Source organism: Aspergillus eucalypticola, assembly GCF_003184535.1.
Source record: "Aspergillus eucalypticola CBS 122712 chromosome Unknown BO83scaffold_34, whole genome shotgun sequence".
Classification (NCBI taxonomy): domain Eukaryota; kingdom Fungi; phylum Ascomycota; class Eurotiomycetes; order Eurotiales; family Aspergillaceae; genus Aspergillus; species Aspergillus eucalypticola.
In genome coordinates this window covers 121,498-137,045 of record NW_020290308.1, presented here as the reverse complement: position 1 = coordinate 137,045, position 15,548 = coordinate 121,498, and the positions used below count along the sequence as shown (strand labels likewise).

The 15,548-nt window shown below is 50.5% G+C and overlaps 7 protein-coding genes across 7 annotated transcripts; 2 read left to right on the top strand and 5 right to left on the bottom strand.

The window, feature by feature from the left end:
- Positions 1-114: 114 nt before the first annotated feature.
- Positions 115-1,831, bottom strand: BO83DRAFT_382360 (aromatic alcohol reductase). Its single transcript, XM_025532210.1, has 4 exons — positions 1,693-1,831; positions 1,328-1,612; positions 938-1,264; positions 115-881 (listed from the first exon to the last, which is right to left on the bottom strand). The coding sequence occupies exons 1-4, from the start codon at positions 1,777-1,779 to the stop codon at positions 501-503; spliced, it is 1,080 nt and encodes a 359-aa protein (XP_025383416.1). The 5' UTR covers positions 1,780-1,831; the 3' UTR covers positions 115-500.
- A 1,745-nt stretch (positions 1,832-3,576) lies between these two features.
- On the bottom strand, positions 3,577-4,490 carry BO83DRAFT_411707 (uncharacterized protein; the record flags this gene model as incomplete). The annotated part of the gene is made up of 4 exons (XM_025534332.1): positions 3,577-3,980; positions 4,137-4,140; positions 4,176-4,443; positions 4,469-4,490. 4 exons carry the CDS (start codon positions 4,488-4,490, stop codon positions 3,807-3,809), a joined length of 468 nt encoding a protein of 155 aa, XP_025383415.1. The 3' UTR covers positions 3,577-3,806.
- A 2,727-nt stretch (positions 4,491-7,217) lies between these two features.
- On the bottom strand, positions 7,218-7,673 carry BO83DRAFT_151867 (uncharacterized protein). The gene is made up of 2 exons (XM_025526240.1): positions 7,340-7,673; positions 7,218-7,278 (listed from the first exon to the last, which is right to left on the bottom strand). Exon 1 carries the CDS (start codon positions 7,581-7,583, stop codon positions 7,362-7,364), a length of 222 nt encoding a protein of 73 aa, XP_025383414.1. The 5' UTR covers positions 7,584-7,673; the 3' UTR covers positions 7,218-7,278; positions 7,340-7,361.
- A 403-nt stretch (positions 7,674-8,076) lies between these two features.
- On the top strand, positions 8,077-10,435 carry BO83DRAFT_151636 (putative MFS allantoate transporter). Its single transcript, XM_025526239.1, has 11 exons — positions 8,077-8,462; positions 8,524-8,637; positions 8,688-8,721; positions 8,772-8,802; positions 8,855-9,121; positions 9,179-9,396; positions 9,453-9,541; positions 9,590-9,830; positions 9,912-10,005; positions 10,061-10,258; positions 10,330-10,435. Exons 1-11 carry the CDS (start codon positions 8,211-8,213, stop codon positions 10,346-10,348), a joined length of 1,557 nt encoding a protein of 518 aa, XP_025383413.1. The 5' UTR covers positions 8,077-8,210; the 3' UTR covers positions 10,349-10,435.
- A 103-nt stretch (positions 10,436-10,538) lies between these two features.
- On the bottom strand, positions 10,539-11,696 carry BO83DRAFT_347266 (mitochondrial 54S ribosomal protein bL19m). Its single transcript, XM_025528811.1, has 3 exons — positions 11,414-11,696; positions 10,934-11,309; positions 10,539-10,846 (listed from the first exon to the last, which is right to left on the bottom strand). The coding sequence occupies exons 1-3, from the start codon at positions 11,628-11,630 to the stop codon at positions 10,738-10,740; spliced, it is 702 nt and encodes a 233-aa protein (XP_025383412.1). The 5' UTR covers positions 11,631-11,696; the 3' UTR covers positions 10,539-10,737.
- Positions 11,697-11,830: 134 nt separating this feature from the next.
- On the top strand, positions 11,831-13,223 carry BO83DRAFT_370192 (uncharacterized protein). The gene is made up of 2 exons (XM_025529892.1): positions 11,831-12,064; positions 12,139-13,223. Exons 1-2 carry the CDS (start codon positions 11,962-11,964, stop codon positions 13,119-13,121), a joined length of 1,086 nt encoding a protein of 361 aa, XP_025383411.1. The 5' UTR covers positions 11,831-11,961; the 3' UTR covers positions 13,122-13,223.
- Positions 13,191-15,385, bottom strand: BO83DRAFT_441147 (uncharacterized protein). Its single transcript, XM_025536317.1, has 4 exons — positions 14,721-15,385; positions 14,276-14,664; positions 13,553-14,221; positions 13,191-13,500 (listed from the first exon to the last, which is right to left on the bottom strand). Exons 1-4 carry the CDS (start codon positions 15,259-15,261, stop codon positions 13,405-13,407), a joined length of 1,695 nt encoding a protein of 564 aa, XP_025383410.1. The 5' UTR covers positions 15,262-15,385; the 3' UTR covers positions 13,191-13,404.
- Between the last annotated feature and the right edge of the window lie 163 nt (positions 15,386-15,548).

The following is a 15,548-nucleotide window of genomic DNA, read 5'->3' as shown; positions in this document are numbered from 1 at the left end:
CTGAAATGGAAGGCGTGCACACGGAAGGAGCATGTCCCGGGAGCCATATGCGTGCTTTTCCGCATACACTCAGTAATTAGTTACTTGAAAGGGTAACGTGAGACGGGATTGTGGATCACGTCTTAGGTTGGATTGAAATGGCATGGGTATAAATAGAAGTAAGTTCTGGCTTAAACGGAAAGATATCGTCCAATCAAGGCTGAAAGCCCCTCAGATACATTGGTAAATCAAAGAAATGAGTGGTGAGTCCTACCCACTCAGACGACCATAAACCATCATAAATACAAAAACGCCGGTCTAGAGCCCCCAGGGAATAGAAAAAGAAAACGGAAAATAAGCCGTTCGTGTAAGCGGAATAAGGCAGAGAAGAGAATGAAGCCATCATCGCATGGCGTGGCTTCGACAGATCGGTGTCATATACACATCGCGCCGGGTCCCAGGAGGCACGTCTAGCGTCGCCTCAAAAATCCTTTTGCTGGAAAATAAAATGCATATCCTGATTACCTCGACATGTAGAGGGAGTCGCTGGATTCCGTTCTCGGGAATATCCGGGTGTAAAGCGAGTCGCTCGATTCAGTCCGAGGGAACATCCGTTGGTGAGCCTTGGAGATTACCCGGTCGGTGTAGACACCCTTGGCCGTGCCTCGGACAACTTCCTCAAGATATTCCCGGAAGTCGTGAGGAGCGAAGTCGGGATAAAGGTCCTTGGAGGTCAAGTAGCCCAAGTACTTGGCGTACTCAGGATTGTTGTCGCCGCGGACACCCCATGACAGTTGATTTTCGGCCAGGTATCGGGGAATGAACTTGACAGGATCGAAGGGATAGGTCTCACTGGACTGCCGAGCTGCAAGCACCCTTGTGTAGATAGTCTCTTCAGGGATCTGTGACAGATGAGATCAGCTTACACCCAACAACCGCAGCGAGTCACTGTACTTACATAATTCCTTTGGATCTTTTCCTCGCTGATCTCCTCCAGAAGGTCATAAATCTGATTCTGTGTCAGGACCGTGTTGTAGGCGAAAACCATCTTGTTCAGTGTCCGGTCATCAACAATGATCTTGGCGACGTAGCGTCCGATGTCTCGAAGGTCCGTTAGGGCAAGAGGTGTGTTGCCATCACCGACTATTTCGTTGTTCGCCGTAGTCATGGCATAGTCGGTCCTTCCGGAACCGAGGCGGGGGTAAGAAAGCTGGTACCACCAACCGATGTCAATGATGGTGTAAGGAAGTCGGAGCTGTTTGATGTGGTTGTACACTGTTTCTTTCTGAAGGAGAAGTCAGCTGATGATCCACGGAAGGTATGGTGTGCGGCGGCGGCGGCGACTTACCTCGTCCCTCAACCACATGATTCCACCAGGTGGTGCCACAGTGATGAAGCCACATGGGATGAACCGTTGAACTCCAGCACTCTTTGCAGCCTTAGCGAGAGGAATTTGGTCCTGCTGTTCCGCAGGACCGACACAGCTGACAACGACATCGATTCCGGTCAATACGTCGGCGAGAGACTCCTCAGGGCCCTTGAGATCGCCCTTGCGAATCTGTACACCTCGCTCTTGGAGGGCTACGATGGCAGGCTTTTGAACCGACCGGGGACGGACGAGAGCATGAACTTCCTATAATAATGAAAAGCAGTGCAGAGATTAGTCGTGGGCTCAGAGATGAGAAGATACAAGGAGAGCAGGGGGGTTCTTACAAAACCGGGATTCTCAAGCAGTCCGTTCGCGATGGAGCCGCCCGTTTCGCCCGCAGCCCCGACCAGCAGAACTCTAGTTCGCGACATGATGGTTGCAGAAAGTGGCAATGATTCGTAGGGAAGGATACTGTTCGTTCGAGGTAATGCAAGTTTGTTGGTTGGGAGGGTTGGGAGGGGGATGGAAGGGATTTATCAAAAGGCAAAGAATTCAGGTTTTGGCTCCCTGCCGTTTCCCAAGTATGTATTTTTGACGTTAACGTTTCCAGGCCAAATGGAGGGTCATTCGACGTTATAAAGGCCAGCGTCCCACTGGAGGATGGTCACTACCCACTTTTTTTTTATCCAGAAGTGGCCAGGGGTGGGTCGATTGTGGATGTTAAGCTCCCTAAGATACGTGCCCCCCTTAAAGGTGCGTGGAATCGGCTGGAGAAGGGAAGGGCGGCTGTCCTCCGTTTGTAGGCAGGCTGTCTGTCCTCCGGGGGACCCCCATCATGCGTCATCGTATCTTGAATGCTACGATCGGTGCGAGTGCTCAGCACTGAGGGTCTTCTAGACCACACAATGGTGGGCTTTGTCTACCATGAAAATGATTTTTTATTTTGCTGGAAGGAAACATACTTTGTAATAATTACATTTTTCTGTTTCCCTTTTTCGTCCTCACGACCTGCAAGACCTGCACACTAACAGTATTGCTAGTACTAGTCGGAACATCGGCCCCAAAGAGGCGTTACTCTCTGCTGCGGCCCGGTGGCTCGGGAGTCAAACACCCAAAGGGAAATTACGTCACTCGCCATTCCCCTGCCCGGGAAGCCGTAAGGCAAGTGACGATACTGGGGTTTCATGACCACTTCTGCCCGCGGCGGTTTTGTTGCTTGGTGTCTCAGACCATTTCGAGCAAACACCACCATCATCTCCCCTATGATTCAGTCCTACCATCATCGTACCAAGGCAGTGGATATCGAGGTGCAGACGGTCATCCCTCCCAGTGTATCCTGGAGTCATTTCTCGCCCTGCTCGATCAATTCACTGGAAGCCACGTTATACCCAGGACTCTGACCCCTTCATGGACTTTGCAGTTTTTCTTTTTCTTTTTATTTTTACCTGCGTAGAATGCGGGGAGTGGAGGGTCGGTTCCCCTCACAATCTCAGCATTAATCAGGTTGCATATTACTGCGTTCACTGCTTTACATAACCCACCCCCCACGTCAGTGATCTTCGGATCTGCGTGGCGGCTTCATATTCATGACCTTTTGCAACTCTGGGAGCATGACGACATGTGGCATCCCTCCTCTGAACCGATCATTGCCATTGGCGGAATGAGCATCTGGTCCCATGGTTACACGCATGGTCCGCCAGGTAAAGAACTACCGCCCAGTGCGTTGGAATCGGTTGTGGAGGCTAGAAAACGAGAACTCGCAACTTGAACAGCCTTGAACCTTTTTGCGCCATGACCGGGTGGTAGAGAAGTAAGGCAATAGCCGTTAATGCCACTGACCAGATCTTTGACTGCCCCTCACAATTTGTGAGCTTGCTTCCGGCGGATGACCTGGTGTTGACTGTCATCTGGAAAGATCCGATGCACACCACCTTTTCATCCACTTCTCGAACTTACATATTCGTAGACACTAGTTCATGCTTGCGGGGTCCAGGACAGATTCACCTTGCTGCAGACCATCCCGTCTCGCCGAATCTGACCTTCCGGATAAGGCCGCGACATCCACTCATTTATCGTCGACTCGGGCTACCTGGAACTTCTTGGTTGCATTGTTGGCTACGCTCATTCCCTAGTCATATTGCCAGGAAAATCCGGGGTTTCGAGACGTGAGTAGATAAGCGTTCCCTTGCCGTGCCTGGCATCGGATCGGATAGCCACTCAAATTTAAAGTTGTGAATACTGGCTTGCTTCCCTACTAAGTTTATCGACAGCTAGCTATAAAGCCAATGATCTCTCGAAACTAGCGGCTTGCATCTCCAAATGAGACACACCAAATTGACTGTCATGATGGACTACGGAAGTCTTTGACATTACAATCGCTGGATCAGAACGGCGTCCCACGCAATGAAACCAAATGTCGGAGCAATTGATCTTCACAGCACTCCATATCGAGTATTATTTAAACGAAAGGCAGGTTCCCCGAATTGAAGGTGCAAGCCGTACCCTTAGGATACGCTAGAAACCGCAGCCTGGCCGGCCAGTAGGCTGCCCATGCCTGCCTAGCGGTCGCACTACTGCAGTCATTCAACGATAATGGGCCAATGGATTGAAACGAGGCGAAGTGGATCAACCACTAGAGAACAAACCGCGCTGGACTAGCCGCGATCAAGCACGGCGAAGGATCGTGACTATTCATTGCCGAGTGATTTCTGGGGGAATTCCAGGCGGTTGTTGGGGCATGTGAGAATTTCAGACCCTCGTCTTCTGGCTCGATCTGCAGGTCCGTCACGGCCCTTTCCGCCAATTGCAACCAGGGCCGTCCGTACACCCGCAGCAGGCTGAGAAGATGGTGCTATTCGACGGTGGGAAGTCGGTGTGAGAGTCAGGGAGAGAGGGTGTGTCCAGGGCCTCCTCTCCGGGAATTCTCTCTGCGGGTATTGGAGGAGGCGGGCAGGAGAGCTCCGAAGGCATGCAGCTAAACGGGAAATGGGTTAGCAAAAACCCCCACTTCTTCGGTGGTGGTCCAGTCTGAGCCTGGTGCCCCGATAGCGTCCTTTTTCTCCAAACGGTGGGGTATGGAAATTGCGGGCAGAAGGCTGAGAGGGAGGGTGTCGTGGGAACTGGAAATGTGGGTGAAAAGCATTTCAATGTAACCATGATCATGTTTCTCTCAGGGTTACGCTTTTTCCCTTTTCTTTTCACTTCCGCCGATGGTTGGAGGCGGAAGGTTGGCCTGTCCCAAAACGGCCACATGCCTTGAGGTCAATTACTGACTTACTTGCATTATTCTATTGTTATTGGTCCCAGCGGAGTAGCATCAGATATTGGCAAACCCGTCAGAATCCAACGGGCGCACAATGGTGCCATGATTGTTGGATTTCCTCTACACCACGGCTACAAAAAGTTTAACGACCACCATTATCATGATTCATCTGAACGATCTCGACCATCATACTAAATGACTCTATCTGTCAGACGCGGTAGACAAGTGTGACCAGCTGATGACTTTAGTGGGGAGATTGATCATTCATCAATCAATCAATTCCTGCCAGGAGGCATGTGATTGGAGAGCGAGGAGTCTGTTCTCATCATCCCAGAGCTCCCAACACAACCATTCCGCGTCCTTCAATTCGATTGATGTTGACAATTCCCTGTCTATACTAATCTCTTAGCTCAACAATCCAACGAATGGTATACCATAACACTCCCGTCTGCAGATGGATTGGAACCTCGTCAGCGATGAAACCGCCGTCTGCTTGTCTGGTCGCTTGGCAGTCGCTCGTTCGTCTATCCTACTCGATAACAAAAGCCACGCAGATTGGCGGTATTCCCGGCCGCGCTGCTCTCGGACAATTACCCGTTACCGCACACCACCCCCTTCAGCCACTCTTGGAGGGATGTTGAGCTCAGGTACAATTCCCTGGTCACGAGGGGAGATTGCTCAATTCTCCGATCCATCTTGCCATCGTCCGGCCTCTGAACCAAGAACTCGGCAGTAAGACCTTGGTATTGTCTTTATCCGGATGGTCTAACGGGAGACATCGGAAGCCCTGATCGCTTTTCTTGTGCCTCCTTGGCGGCTACTGGACAGCCCTTGAACACGTCGACTCTAGGTTTCAATCGAAGCGCAATAATCATTCAGGACTAACTCATACTACCGTGTACCCCTGATATGCTCACGGTGCACCTCTGCTAGGTATAATTCATAAATAGCCTGCCTTTGCAAGGCTTTTCATGCGATTACTAAAACCACGCTTCGGTTTGGGTGTATACGTGTGTGAATGCTCATGTGTTAACAATAAAGATGGGCAATCTCATTGTAATTGGAATAATACAGTTACTATGTCAGACTATTCTTATGTTATAGATCTCTTGGGCCATCTATACATTTCCTTGGATAAAGCCAACAACTAACAGCATAAAAGCTAAACACAGTAAACGGTCTGTCAGATAATAAATTAGACTATGCTCAAGTCACTTGATGGGAAATAGCGGAATGAATGACAATTGTCCGCCCTTCAGTGCTTCCCAGCACCTTGATGCGGTCGTCACAACATGCCAGCATCATCACCCAACGGCCGGTTATTCGATGGTCTGAATTTCATCTCAACTACCATTGCACAGTTCTATGTTGGCGTCGATACTAGCCCCAATGACAAGTTACAATCTACCTCGGTGACCTCGCAGATCTCAGTGAAGAGCTTTGCTAGTGGAAAGCTACGCAGGACCCATGCCATATAGTGGTCAATTTCGTTTTAAGCTTCTTATTTCCGGTCCTACCTAAGCTATTAGACGACAAAGCTTATGGCTACTGGATCAGTTGAGTATAAAGCCCGGTGTTCACTTCGCTTTTCGTGCCCGGGTACTATTGGGCTCATTATGAATCATCTGCCGACCCCTGTGCCTTTAGCAGCGACACCGGGCGGTTGGTCAACAGACAGTTAAAGGACCAACGAAATACCATTAACTAGACCTAAGGAGCATACGGCATACGGATTTCTGATCATCTAGGCGTTGCCTGCTACAAATATGGGAACAACGTGAAACCATAAGAGTGGTCGTGAAAGCCTTCAATTTCAAGCTACATGTCCGTCGTTGTTGCTAACGGCCATCTGGTGCTCGTTGGTGGGACTACATGACTGATAGCATCAGATAGGTCGGATTGCACGGAGATCATGATCTAGCTTATCGATCCTTCTAAGATAAAGTGAGATATTGATTAATTTGAACTAATGGCACGGTCTAGAAGCTTTGGGTGGGAACTCGCCTAACGGGCTAGTCGTCGTCGGCTAGACTAGCAACCCCCTCTGTGTTTGGATATTTTCAATTCGTCAGTTGCGGACCATGCGGGATGATAGGGGTATGGTATTCCGCTTACACCTCTTGCGTATGATGTCCATTCATCTAGTCTAGGCCAATTACTCAAGGATGGGATAAATAGGTTGGCATATAGGTACCGGCAGTGTGAGGTGCCCTGTACTTTTTCTCCCATGACCGTCCTATATCTGGCTGATGATCTGGTTATGGTTATCAGAAGCCTAGGTTCCTGAAAACGCCTATGATAGTAATATGCTCTCGATAGGTCCCCTTGCGAGTAAGGCACATCATAATGGCTATGAACTCCCCAACGGGGTCGTAGTTCCCTTGTATGGCATGATCGGGATCAGCTGTGAAGTCGGGTTTCCTAATGGGGTGTAGCGTCTTCCTTCATTGTCCTCCGATTGTAGTAGTCTCCAGACTACCTTCTCCATAGCATCAGATTCCAGCCCATTGTTTCCATTATCCATTATGCTGGCTCCTGGTCGTGAAGTAACAGCATTTACGGCACATTGTCAAGCCTGATAGATTTCCCCCCCCTCCCTTCTCCCTCAAGCCTCATGACTTCTGCTGAGCGGACTTACTCCGATGTCATGACGCCTTTTCTCAACCAGGTAAGCCGGCTAAAAAACCTCAGATGGACATGCTAGATGTCTGTTTGCTAATGCCATATATACCAAGTTCAAATCCAGGTCCATCAAGTAACATCATGGTAAGCATGGATGCAGATCAGAATCAGCATATAGTGAATTGATGAGCATGGCTCTCGGGGAACACGCTCAAGAAGGCCGGAGCGAATTGATCGACTACTTATCAAGATTGATGGTGCTAGTACGTAGTAATGTGGGTGGAACGGGGAACTGGGGATACCCCGGATCGACGACCCCCACGCGGGGTCACCTCCACTTCTCCGCTTCATACTTTCTAGCACTCTGAAGCATGCTCGAAGACATCATGCCTCGGGAACTATATAGTTAATCCGCCTACCAGGTTTACATCCGTCTAAAGCCTGAAGCAGATCGTCATCAACCCTTGTTCTGGTCGGCTTTTCTCCGATACTTCTTGCACCCTATCGTCAAATCAAGGGCGCCAGATACAAGCTATACCCCCCGGATCATCAATGACGGTGAAGAGTATGTGGCTTGATTTGCGTCGGCAATGCCGTGCTGGTCGGTACTCAAGACCTGGAGACGAGATAAAGAATGTTTATCTCGTCCAGACAGCTTCTTTGACCCCCACGTTGGCACAAAACCCCTCCAATGATTGGTAATGCCCATACCTTGGAAGCTAATATCCAGGACCGGGGCCTGATGTGAAGGACAAAGCTCCTACTAGCGTTGAATATGAAGCAGGGGTCTTTTAGACATTATAACCATCCTGTCTTCCGGGTCGCCCTTCATTCCATCCAGACTGAACCTTAAGCTCGATAGTCTTTAGGTCAGCATTGATACAGCAACATAACTTCCGCGTTAAAGAACTCATAACTACTCTCGCTAGCTTCATCAATCATCAGTATCATACAGATCCTATTACCCTAGCTACCAATATGGCGGAGACATCGCAGTTCAAACCAGAAATCGCTCACGAGGAAAATATAGGCCATCCTGCAAACAATCATGAAACAGACTGGGTTAAGAAGCAGACGTCTGATGGCGATGTTGCTATGACGCTTATTACGGACCCGGATGCGCTTGATGAGCCTGTTGATCCGGCAGAAGTAAGGAAGTTACTGCGGAAGATCGATTTCATGATCCTTCCATATCTGGCAGTTTGCTATGCATTCTTCTACATTGACAAGGTACGCGACTCTACTTTCCTTGCGATCCATTCTTGCAGCGGCTAATTGTAATTTGTGAAAGACAACCCTGAGCTACGCGGCAATCTTTGGGATTGAGGAAGACCTCAACCTCCATGGCACACAATATAGCTGGCTATCGAGTATCTTCTATTTTGGGTTTCTGGCCTGGGCATTTGTGAGTTGTATCTCCTATAAACTGAGATCCAAATGCTAACATTCTACTAGCCCACCAACTTCCTTCTGCAACGCTTACCAATTGGTAAGAGCGTCATATTCTGTAGTGAGGTACGGGCTAACTGTGCCATCTAGGAAAGTATCTCGGTGCCAATATATTCTTGTGGTATGTCAATAACCGGGCTGATGTTTTCGAAGAATATGCTAATATTATGAAGGGGCGTATTCCTCATCATACAGGCAGCATGTCATGATTTCACCACGCTCGCTGTGCTGCGAGCCCTAGGTGGTGCAGCAGAGGCATGCTCGGACCCAGCTTTCATGCTCATCACTGGTATGTGGTATACGCGACGTGAACAGCCGGTACGCTTAGGTTTATGGTACACTGCCAATGGCTTGGGAATTGCGCTCGGTGGTCTTCTGGGCTACGGCATAGGAAACATCAGAGGTGCCCTTCCTTCGTGGAAGTACGAGTTCATCGTAATGTATGGATATTTCCAAAACGTATGGTCCTCACCACAATGCTAATCTGTCTTCGTCAGTGGCTCTCTTTGTGCGGCTTGGGGAATCGTCATGTTCATCCTTTTGCCTGACTCGCCAGTTACTGCGCCGCTTCTCACCAAGCGGCAGCGCCGAATTGCCATCGAGAGAGTGAGGGAAAACCAGACGGGTATCGAAAACAAGCATATCAAACCACACCAGATCTGGGAAGCGTTTACGGACTACAAGCTCTACATCTTCTTTTTCTTGGGTGTAGCTTGTGAGTGACGACTTTGTAGCATACAAAAGTTGGTTACGCTGATTGTCTATTTACAGGCAACATTCCCAACGGTGGTATCTCGAACTTTGGAACTATTATCATCCAGGGTTTTGGATTCTCGACGCTCGTGACAACATTGATGCAGGTATGGAAGTCTTCAAACAGACGGTTTAGTTAAACACTAACAGCAAAGATCCCTTACGGAGCGATAATTGCGTTATCCATCCTCCTCTGCGTGTACCTCAACGATCGTTTCGAGAACAGGCGCTGCGTCTTCATCTTGATCTTCCTCCTCCCGAACATTGCAGGGGCGTTCGGGCTACGCTTCGTCCCACAACATGTCAAAGTCGGCCGCTTGATTTGCTACTACTTGACCGGGCCATACAATGCTGCCTTCGTGCTGATTCTCAGTATGCAAATCGCAAACACTGCCGGTACATTACCCTACCCCTCCCGTCCCCTCTTCTTCCTCCTTCTCCTCCGTCAATGATATAATCAGGCCTAACGCTGCACAGGACACACGAAGAAGGTTGTTAGCAACGCAGTCCTCTTCCTAGGTTACTGTACCGGTAACATAGCAGGACCTTTCTTTTACAAGGAGAGCCAAAAGTAAGCTTTCCGCTGATCAGTGTAATGGATACCACTAAAAATATTGGGATAACAGGCCAACCTATGATCTGGGAATCTGGTCAATGATCGTCTGCCACCTTGTCGAAGTCGTGCTTATTTCGGCTCTTGGTCTTCTGCTTCGCTGGGAGAACAAACGCCGTGATCGAATCCAGTCCCAGATGGCTGGTGGTTTAGAAGGCAGAGATTTGGATTCCACGGCATTTCTGGATTTGACGGATAGGGAGAATCTCAAGTATGCCATTGCTTTCTTTGCTATCAAAGTCTGCCATTGTATATGTGATGCTAACTGCTGGGTTTTGATAGCTTTCGGTATATTTATTAGCTTTCTGGGGTATATTTCTTTTTTTCTCTGCAGTTAGCTTTACCTGAAAGGCATATTGATTCGTAGCAAGCTGTTGGTCGTGATATGACGTGCCGCGACGTGAGCTGCTACCAAACTCGCTAGAGTTCCATATACCGTGTCTCGAACCTTTGGGCTAGACAGTCGTAGACGATATGGATAACAGGAAGGTCTACATGTTCCAATTCATTATCTTTCTCTTCGCATGCCTCTCACCTAGAAATCATGATCTGCAACAAACATCTTCAAAACCATCCATATCCGCCCAAAAAGTAAAACCGGGACTGAAATTCAATATACACACATATGCTAGTAATAATACACATTCACTCGCGCCAAATATACCCAAGTCCAAACTATGCTGACCGAGTCTACCGTCTCTTCGTCTGGCCACCGCCCCTCTTGCCGGTAAGCGATCTCTTCTGTCGAAGGTAGTTGGCAACGAGGTTCTCGACGCTGCCCATATCGTGCTTGGGCTTCCTATAAACCCGAAGGGTAGATCTCGTTAGCATTCCCAAACCCAAACCCACTATCCACACAAGATGATAAATGTGAAGAAATACGCACCTCATGTAATACAACCTCGCGCGTCTCTTCCTCTTCTCCGCCCTCTGGACAATCTCCACACTCTCAACATTAGGACCGAACACCTTAATCGACATCTCGACTCCAACTCTCGTCAACTGGTTGCGCAACAAGAACGACGTATCAATACCGCGCAACCGAATGCTCAAACACACTCCGGAGAACGGATCTCCATTCTTGAACGTCACCCGCAGAATATCTCCGACCTTGACACTGCGAGGACTCCGTCTGTAGTCGAAAAGAGCGCGGCGCTCGCCCGTGGGATCCAGCTGCGCCAATTGGGCCTCTTGCACGGCGTTCACGGGGTCCTTGCACTGAGGGGCGGGCGGAGGAGGGGGGATTTTGCGTTCTTTGCGCTCTGTATTTCCGTTTCATCAAACACATGTTAGATATATGATTCCGCATTGGTAGTTCGGGACGCAAGTCCAAGCAGTGAATGGAAGAAGATTGTTCAATCCATACCAGGGTTCGGCCGCATGCGAAGCGGTAATTGACGAAGGAACTGCTCCGGCAAATTCTTAGGGAGAGGCTTGGGCTCAGGCTTCGCGGAGTAGACGGTGCTGAGCGCACGGCGACCGATCTGATTGTTGACGGTGGTGGTGGACGACAGGGACTGGGGCTTCAGGAGGAGGGAGCGGAAGCAGCCCAGCTGCTGCAGGATCGGGGAAGAAGACGCCATGGCTTGATCCCTGGTGCAATTCGACCACCTTGGCGTTTGAGGAAGCAAGACACAGGCTCAATTGTGATGCTTGGGAACTTGAGAGGGCGGATCGAGAAATTCGGACCGGCAGAATTTCCGCCAAGCCGCGAGTTGCCTGTTTGGGCCATCAGTCCCAGATTCGACGCTCGGGAACTTTTCTGCCGCCAAATAACTAATTATCTATCTATCTATCTACTTGCTCGACCCCGGTGGTTTTGTTTTTCGAGCGATTGAGTGAGAGATTTCCTCCGGACTGCTGTCTTCTACTTGTCTTTGTGGTCCGTTGAATATATAGTCCTCTCACATAACGATGGCGCAAAACGCCGTGGGAAGGCTCTTCCGCAGCCAGAATTCCACGACTCTGCGTCAATCCATTGGGTCGCTCACACAGACGCGCAATGCTTCTAGAAATGGTATGTATTGTGGTGTCTGCTTACTATGGCTTCGAATTGAGCAGATGGAGGAACTAACGGACCACCCTCCGCAGCCGTCCCTACCTTCCAACAAACCTCGTCCCCGGAGCTGGACCAAGCCCTCACCCGGTTCCGCGAAGAGCTCTTCATACCCTTCGGTCTCGGCCAGGACCAACGACGTCTCATGTTCCGCCAGAAGTATGCCGACCGACTGGAGCAAGAGCCCGTGACGGCCAACATAAGCGAGGACGAAGACTTCCTCCTGCGCCCGATGGACCCGCAATCACGACCGACGCTCAAAGAAGCCGCGGAGGTGATCAGCCTGATGCAGAGCAAGAATGACTGGAAGAACCTGGTGCCGTTCCTGTCGGGACTACAGATGGCCAAGCGGCACTTGAAGCCTAGCCGGTTGGAGTGGCTGGTGCGGAAGGCGGGCGAACACAATGCGGTGAATTTCGTGGTGGAAGCCGCGAAGCAGGCGGACAGGACGGGCGTGAAGCTGAATGAGGTCGGGATTGTGCAGCGGTTGTTCTTTGAACTGCATCGCAAGGCTCAGAAGGCGGAGTTCCAGGGCCCGGAGGTTACGAAGGCTTTCAATCTGGCGACGCAGTTGGTTGGGTTGATGGAGCGGCCGCCGCATGTTCAGCATGATGTGATGGTTGATCCCAAGAGGAAGCCGTTCGTGGCGGGGACGTTGTTGGAGTTGAGTGCTGCTAGGGCGCTGAGTGAGTTCGAGGGTAAGGATCAGGGTGATTTGGTGCGCATCTACAGTAGTCGGGTGCTGGGATGCTGGAAGATGGGTAACTTTGCTAGTGATGTCCAGGATTGGCGCGCTGTGGATAAGATGCTGCAGGAGAATGTGCCGATCTATAATGGTATGAAGCTTGCGCTGAAGGTGCAGGGCATTGCCAATGACAAGGCGGTTGCTCCGGGCCTGAAGAACCGGCTGAATGAGCTGGGTCAGTTGATCGCCAAGCAGAAGAAGAGCGCTCCTGAGGAGATTCAGAAGAACCCTTCGCTGGGTCTGGCGCAGGCTCAGCTCCTTCATGAGAACTAGAGCCGGTGTCTTCTACATTTTGCCATTTTCAGCTGATTTTATCTTTACTGTATATTACCATTTTGGATCGTTCGGAGCTGTATCTGTATTTGAAGATAGATGCCATTTCCTTTCATTCTTTCTGAGACAAACTAAGCTGTGCTTGCTAAGGTTCAATTGATATGATGCAGGTGATGAGGTGATTTACTGGTGGGTTGGTTCAGGGATGAAAGAATTGACAATAGGGAAGAAAAAGAACCCCGGAATATATGCTCAAACGCTCATTACTTGCTTGACAAGCGGACTAGGGAAGGAGTTCAAAGGTGTTATCATCGCGAATGCGAGCACGTCCTTCCAAGGTGGTCTTGCCAGAGATGACAGAAGGACCGGATACGGTGATCTAAGGAAATGGTAAGTGGTTGAAAAAGGTGCATGGCTGTTGGCTGGCTTACCTGGCCCTCTTCTTTTGCCTCATCGCCCGAGCCCCCGGTCAACACAACTTCAACACTGCTCAGAGGCGCACCAAAGTGGCTCGAGCCTTGGAAGCGGCGATAGTCGAAAACATTGGTCTGGAAAACAGCACCAGCAACCCCGGGACCGGTCAAAGCGTACACCACGCGTGCTCCGGTGAGGATACGCAAGTCTGCGAGTTGCTCATAGTCCAGCTGAGCCTCACGGTCGGCATTAACACGGTGCGAAATGCACAGCAGACGCAGCTTATCAAGCGAGAGTTCGGCGGTAGGCCCAACGTTGGCCACCTGGTTCAGCAAACCGTGCGAGGGCATGTAGCCGGAGTCCAGGCTTCGCACCTGAATCCAGCGAGCAAAGAGAGAAACAAACCCGGAATGCGGCTTCATGAACTTGCTGTGGTATTCAGACATGGTGCGCGAAGAAGCAACAATGACAGTCGGGGACAATCCAACAGTGGCGAGAGCAAAGTCAACCTTCTCTCCAGCAACCGAGTTGAGGGCAACGGACGCATTCGAGTACAGTGCAGCCATGACTTGGCACAAAGGGTATGACCGCGAGAGGGAATCAATCGAGAGAACGAGATCGTTGGGGTTGAGCCGCTGAGGACGAGGCAGGGAGAACATGATTCCAGCAATACCCGCAATCAGGTTCTGTTCCATGTTAGTGCTCGATCGAGCCGGATGTGTTGACACAAGATTGCCTACCTCTGATTGATATTCGATGAACTCGCCTGCGGAGGACTTGGATGGCCAAACAGTGGTGAGGGAAGGCGCCGGAGTACTGGGGTCCCAGCTGGGAACATCAAGACCGGTAAGGTCCTTCTTTTCTTCAATCAGCTCGTGCCAGACACGAACCTCCAGAGTACCCTTGACATCTTCGGGGACATCGTTCCAGTCCATGTGTCTGCTTCCGAGCTTTGCAACCCAGATGACCTGCGAGAGCTGATCATTACCCTTGGCGACGAGAGATAGGTCAAGAGCGCCGGCCTCCGCGATAAGAGCCTCCGCTCCAGACTCCTTCAGAAGATTTGAAAGAGACTCGGCGTCCAAGTTGTGGGGGATGATGATTGTCTTGAGACCGTAGAAAGCGCCCGCTAGAGACCTCGTCAGCAACGAATAGAGCCAGTGGACAGATGAAGGATTTTCGAACCGAAGATAGAAGCCAGAAGCTCAACCGAGTCTGTCAGACAGACGGCGACCGTGTTCACCTTGGAGGACTGCACACGACTTCCAATGACATTGATTTCTTGGGTAATTTGCTCCAAGGAATGCTCGATTGCTTTCCTGCCGAGCACAGTATAGATCTTTCCTTGTTTACCAGAGCCCTTGCCATCCTCTCCCACTGCACCCCGCACGGCGGCCTTCCAGATGTCGCGCAGATCACCCTTGCGACCGCTTGTCCATCTCGGAGCGCCGGGGTCCTTGACGTTGAGTCCGGATCGGAGGGGGAAACCGTGCGGAGTCTCGAGACTGCGGTACTGAGCAGTTTCACCGGGCTGTCGTACGGGAAAAGCGGTCGACTGGCGAGCGAGTAGAAAAGGATGAATATCGGAATCTTTGGAGGTGACGAAGGAGAAGACAAGGAAGGCGACAATGCCGCCCGCGATCAGAGTAGTGTAGATATTCCAGTCAGCCAGGAGCTCTGCCGCAAAGGCATCGAGCTTGGCCACGATGGACGGATTGGAGTCCATTATGGAGAGAGCGAGTGTATCTAGTGTGTAGTGTCAAGCATCCATACACGAATTGAAAGAAAGAAATGCTTCTTTAATGGATCGAGTGAGAATGAGGGAAGAGTAAGTGACGTGAGGGGGGCTGAGCCGGGGCTGAGGCTAATGGCTTATGGAAGAATGGCTATGATGCCAGATGTGGGGAGCCGCGGCGCCTAAGCTGACTAGTGCCGCTGAAAGCTCCCGATTCGGGTTGGCTGAAATCTTCGCGCCAAAGGCGCTTGTGGTTGCCAGTGACCCTTACCGGCGCA

What these genes read in the sequence shown, in the direction of transcription:
- BO83DRAFT_382360 (XM_025532210.1), bottom strand. Translation starts at nt 1,779, where the DNA reads ATGTCGCGAACTAGAGTTCTGCTGGTCGGGGCTGCGGGCGAAACGGGC. An exon ending in TCATGTGGTTGAGGGACGAG is followed by an intron (nt 1,265 to 1,327) that starts GTAAGTCGCCGC and finishes CTTCTCCTTCAG; the next exon opens with AAAGAAACAGTGTACAACCA. An exon ending in AAAAGATCCAAAGGAATTAT is followed by an intron (nt 882 to 937) that starts GTAAGTACAGTG and finishes CATCTGTCACAG; the next exon opens with ATCCCTGAAGAGACTATCTA.
- BO83DRAFT_151867 (XM_025526240.1), bottom strand. Translation starts at nt 7,583, where the DNA reads ATGAAGCGGAGAAGTGGAGGTGACCCCGCGTGGGGGTCGTCGATCCGG.
- BO83DRAFT_151636 (XM_025526239.1), top strand. Translation starts at nt 8,211, where the DNA reads ATGGCGGAGACATCGCAGTTCAAACCAGAAATCGCTCACGAGGAAAAT. An exon ending in GGTGCCAATATATTCTTGTG is followed by an intron (nt 8,803 to 8,854) that starts GTATGTCAATAA and finishes AATATTATGAAG; the next exon opens with GGGCGTATTCCTCATCATAC. An exon ending in CTTTTTCTTGGGTGTAGCTT is followed by an intron (nt 9,397 to 9,452) that starts GTGAGTGACGAC and finishes GTCTATTTACAG; the next exon opens with GCAACATTCCCAACGGTGGT.
- BO83DRAFT_347266 (XM_025528811.1), bottom strand. Translation starts at nt 11,630, where the DNA reads ATGGCGTCTTCTTCCCCGATCCTGCAGCAGCTGGGCTGCTTCCGCTCC. An exon ending in TCGCATGCGGCCGAACCCTG is followed by an intron (nt 11,310 to 11,413) that starts GTATGGATTGAA and finishes ACGGAAATACAG; the next exon opens with AGCGCAAAGAACGCAAAATC. An exon ending in GCGAGGTTGTATTACATGAG is followed by an intron (nt 10,847 to 10,933) that starts GTGCGTATTTCT and finishes TCGGGTTTATAG; the next exon opens with GAAGCCCAAGCACGATATGG.
- BO83DRAFT_370192 (XM_025529892.1), top strand. Translation starts at nt 11,962, where the DNA reads ATGGCGCAAAACGCCGTGGGAAGGCTCTTCCGCAGCCAGAATTCCACG. An exon ending in GCGCAATGCTTCTAGAAATG is followed by an intron (nt 12,065 to 12,138) that starts GTATGTATTGTG and finishes CACCCTCCGCAG; the next exon opens with CCGTCCCTACCTTCCAACAA.
- BO83DRAFT_441147 (XM_025536317.1), bottom strand. Translation starts at nt 15,261, where the DNA reads ATGGACTCCAATCCGTCCATCGTGGCCAAGCTCGATGCCTTTGCGGCA. An exon ending in GCTTCTGGCTTCTATCTTCG is followed by an intron (nt 14,665 to 14,720) that starts GTTCGAAAATCC and finishes CGAGGTCTCTAG; the next exon opens with CGGGCGCTTTCTACGGTCTC. An exon ending in TCATCGAATATCAATCAGAG is followed by an intron (nt 14,222 to 14,275) that starts GTAGGCAATCTT and finishes AACATGGAACAG; the next exon opens with AACCTGATTGCGGGTATTGC.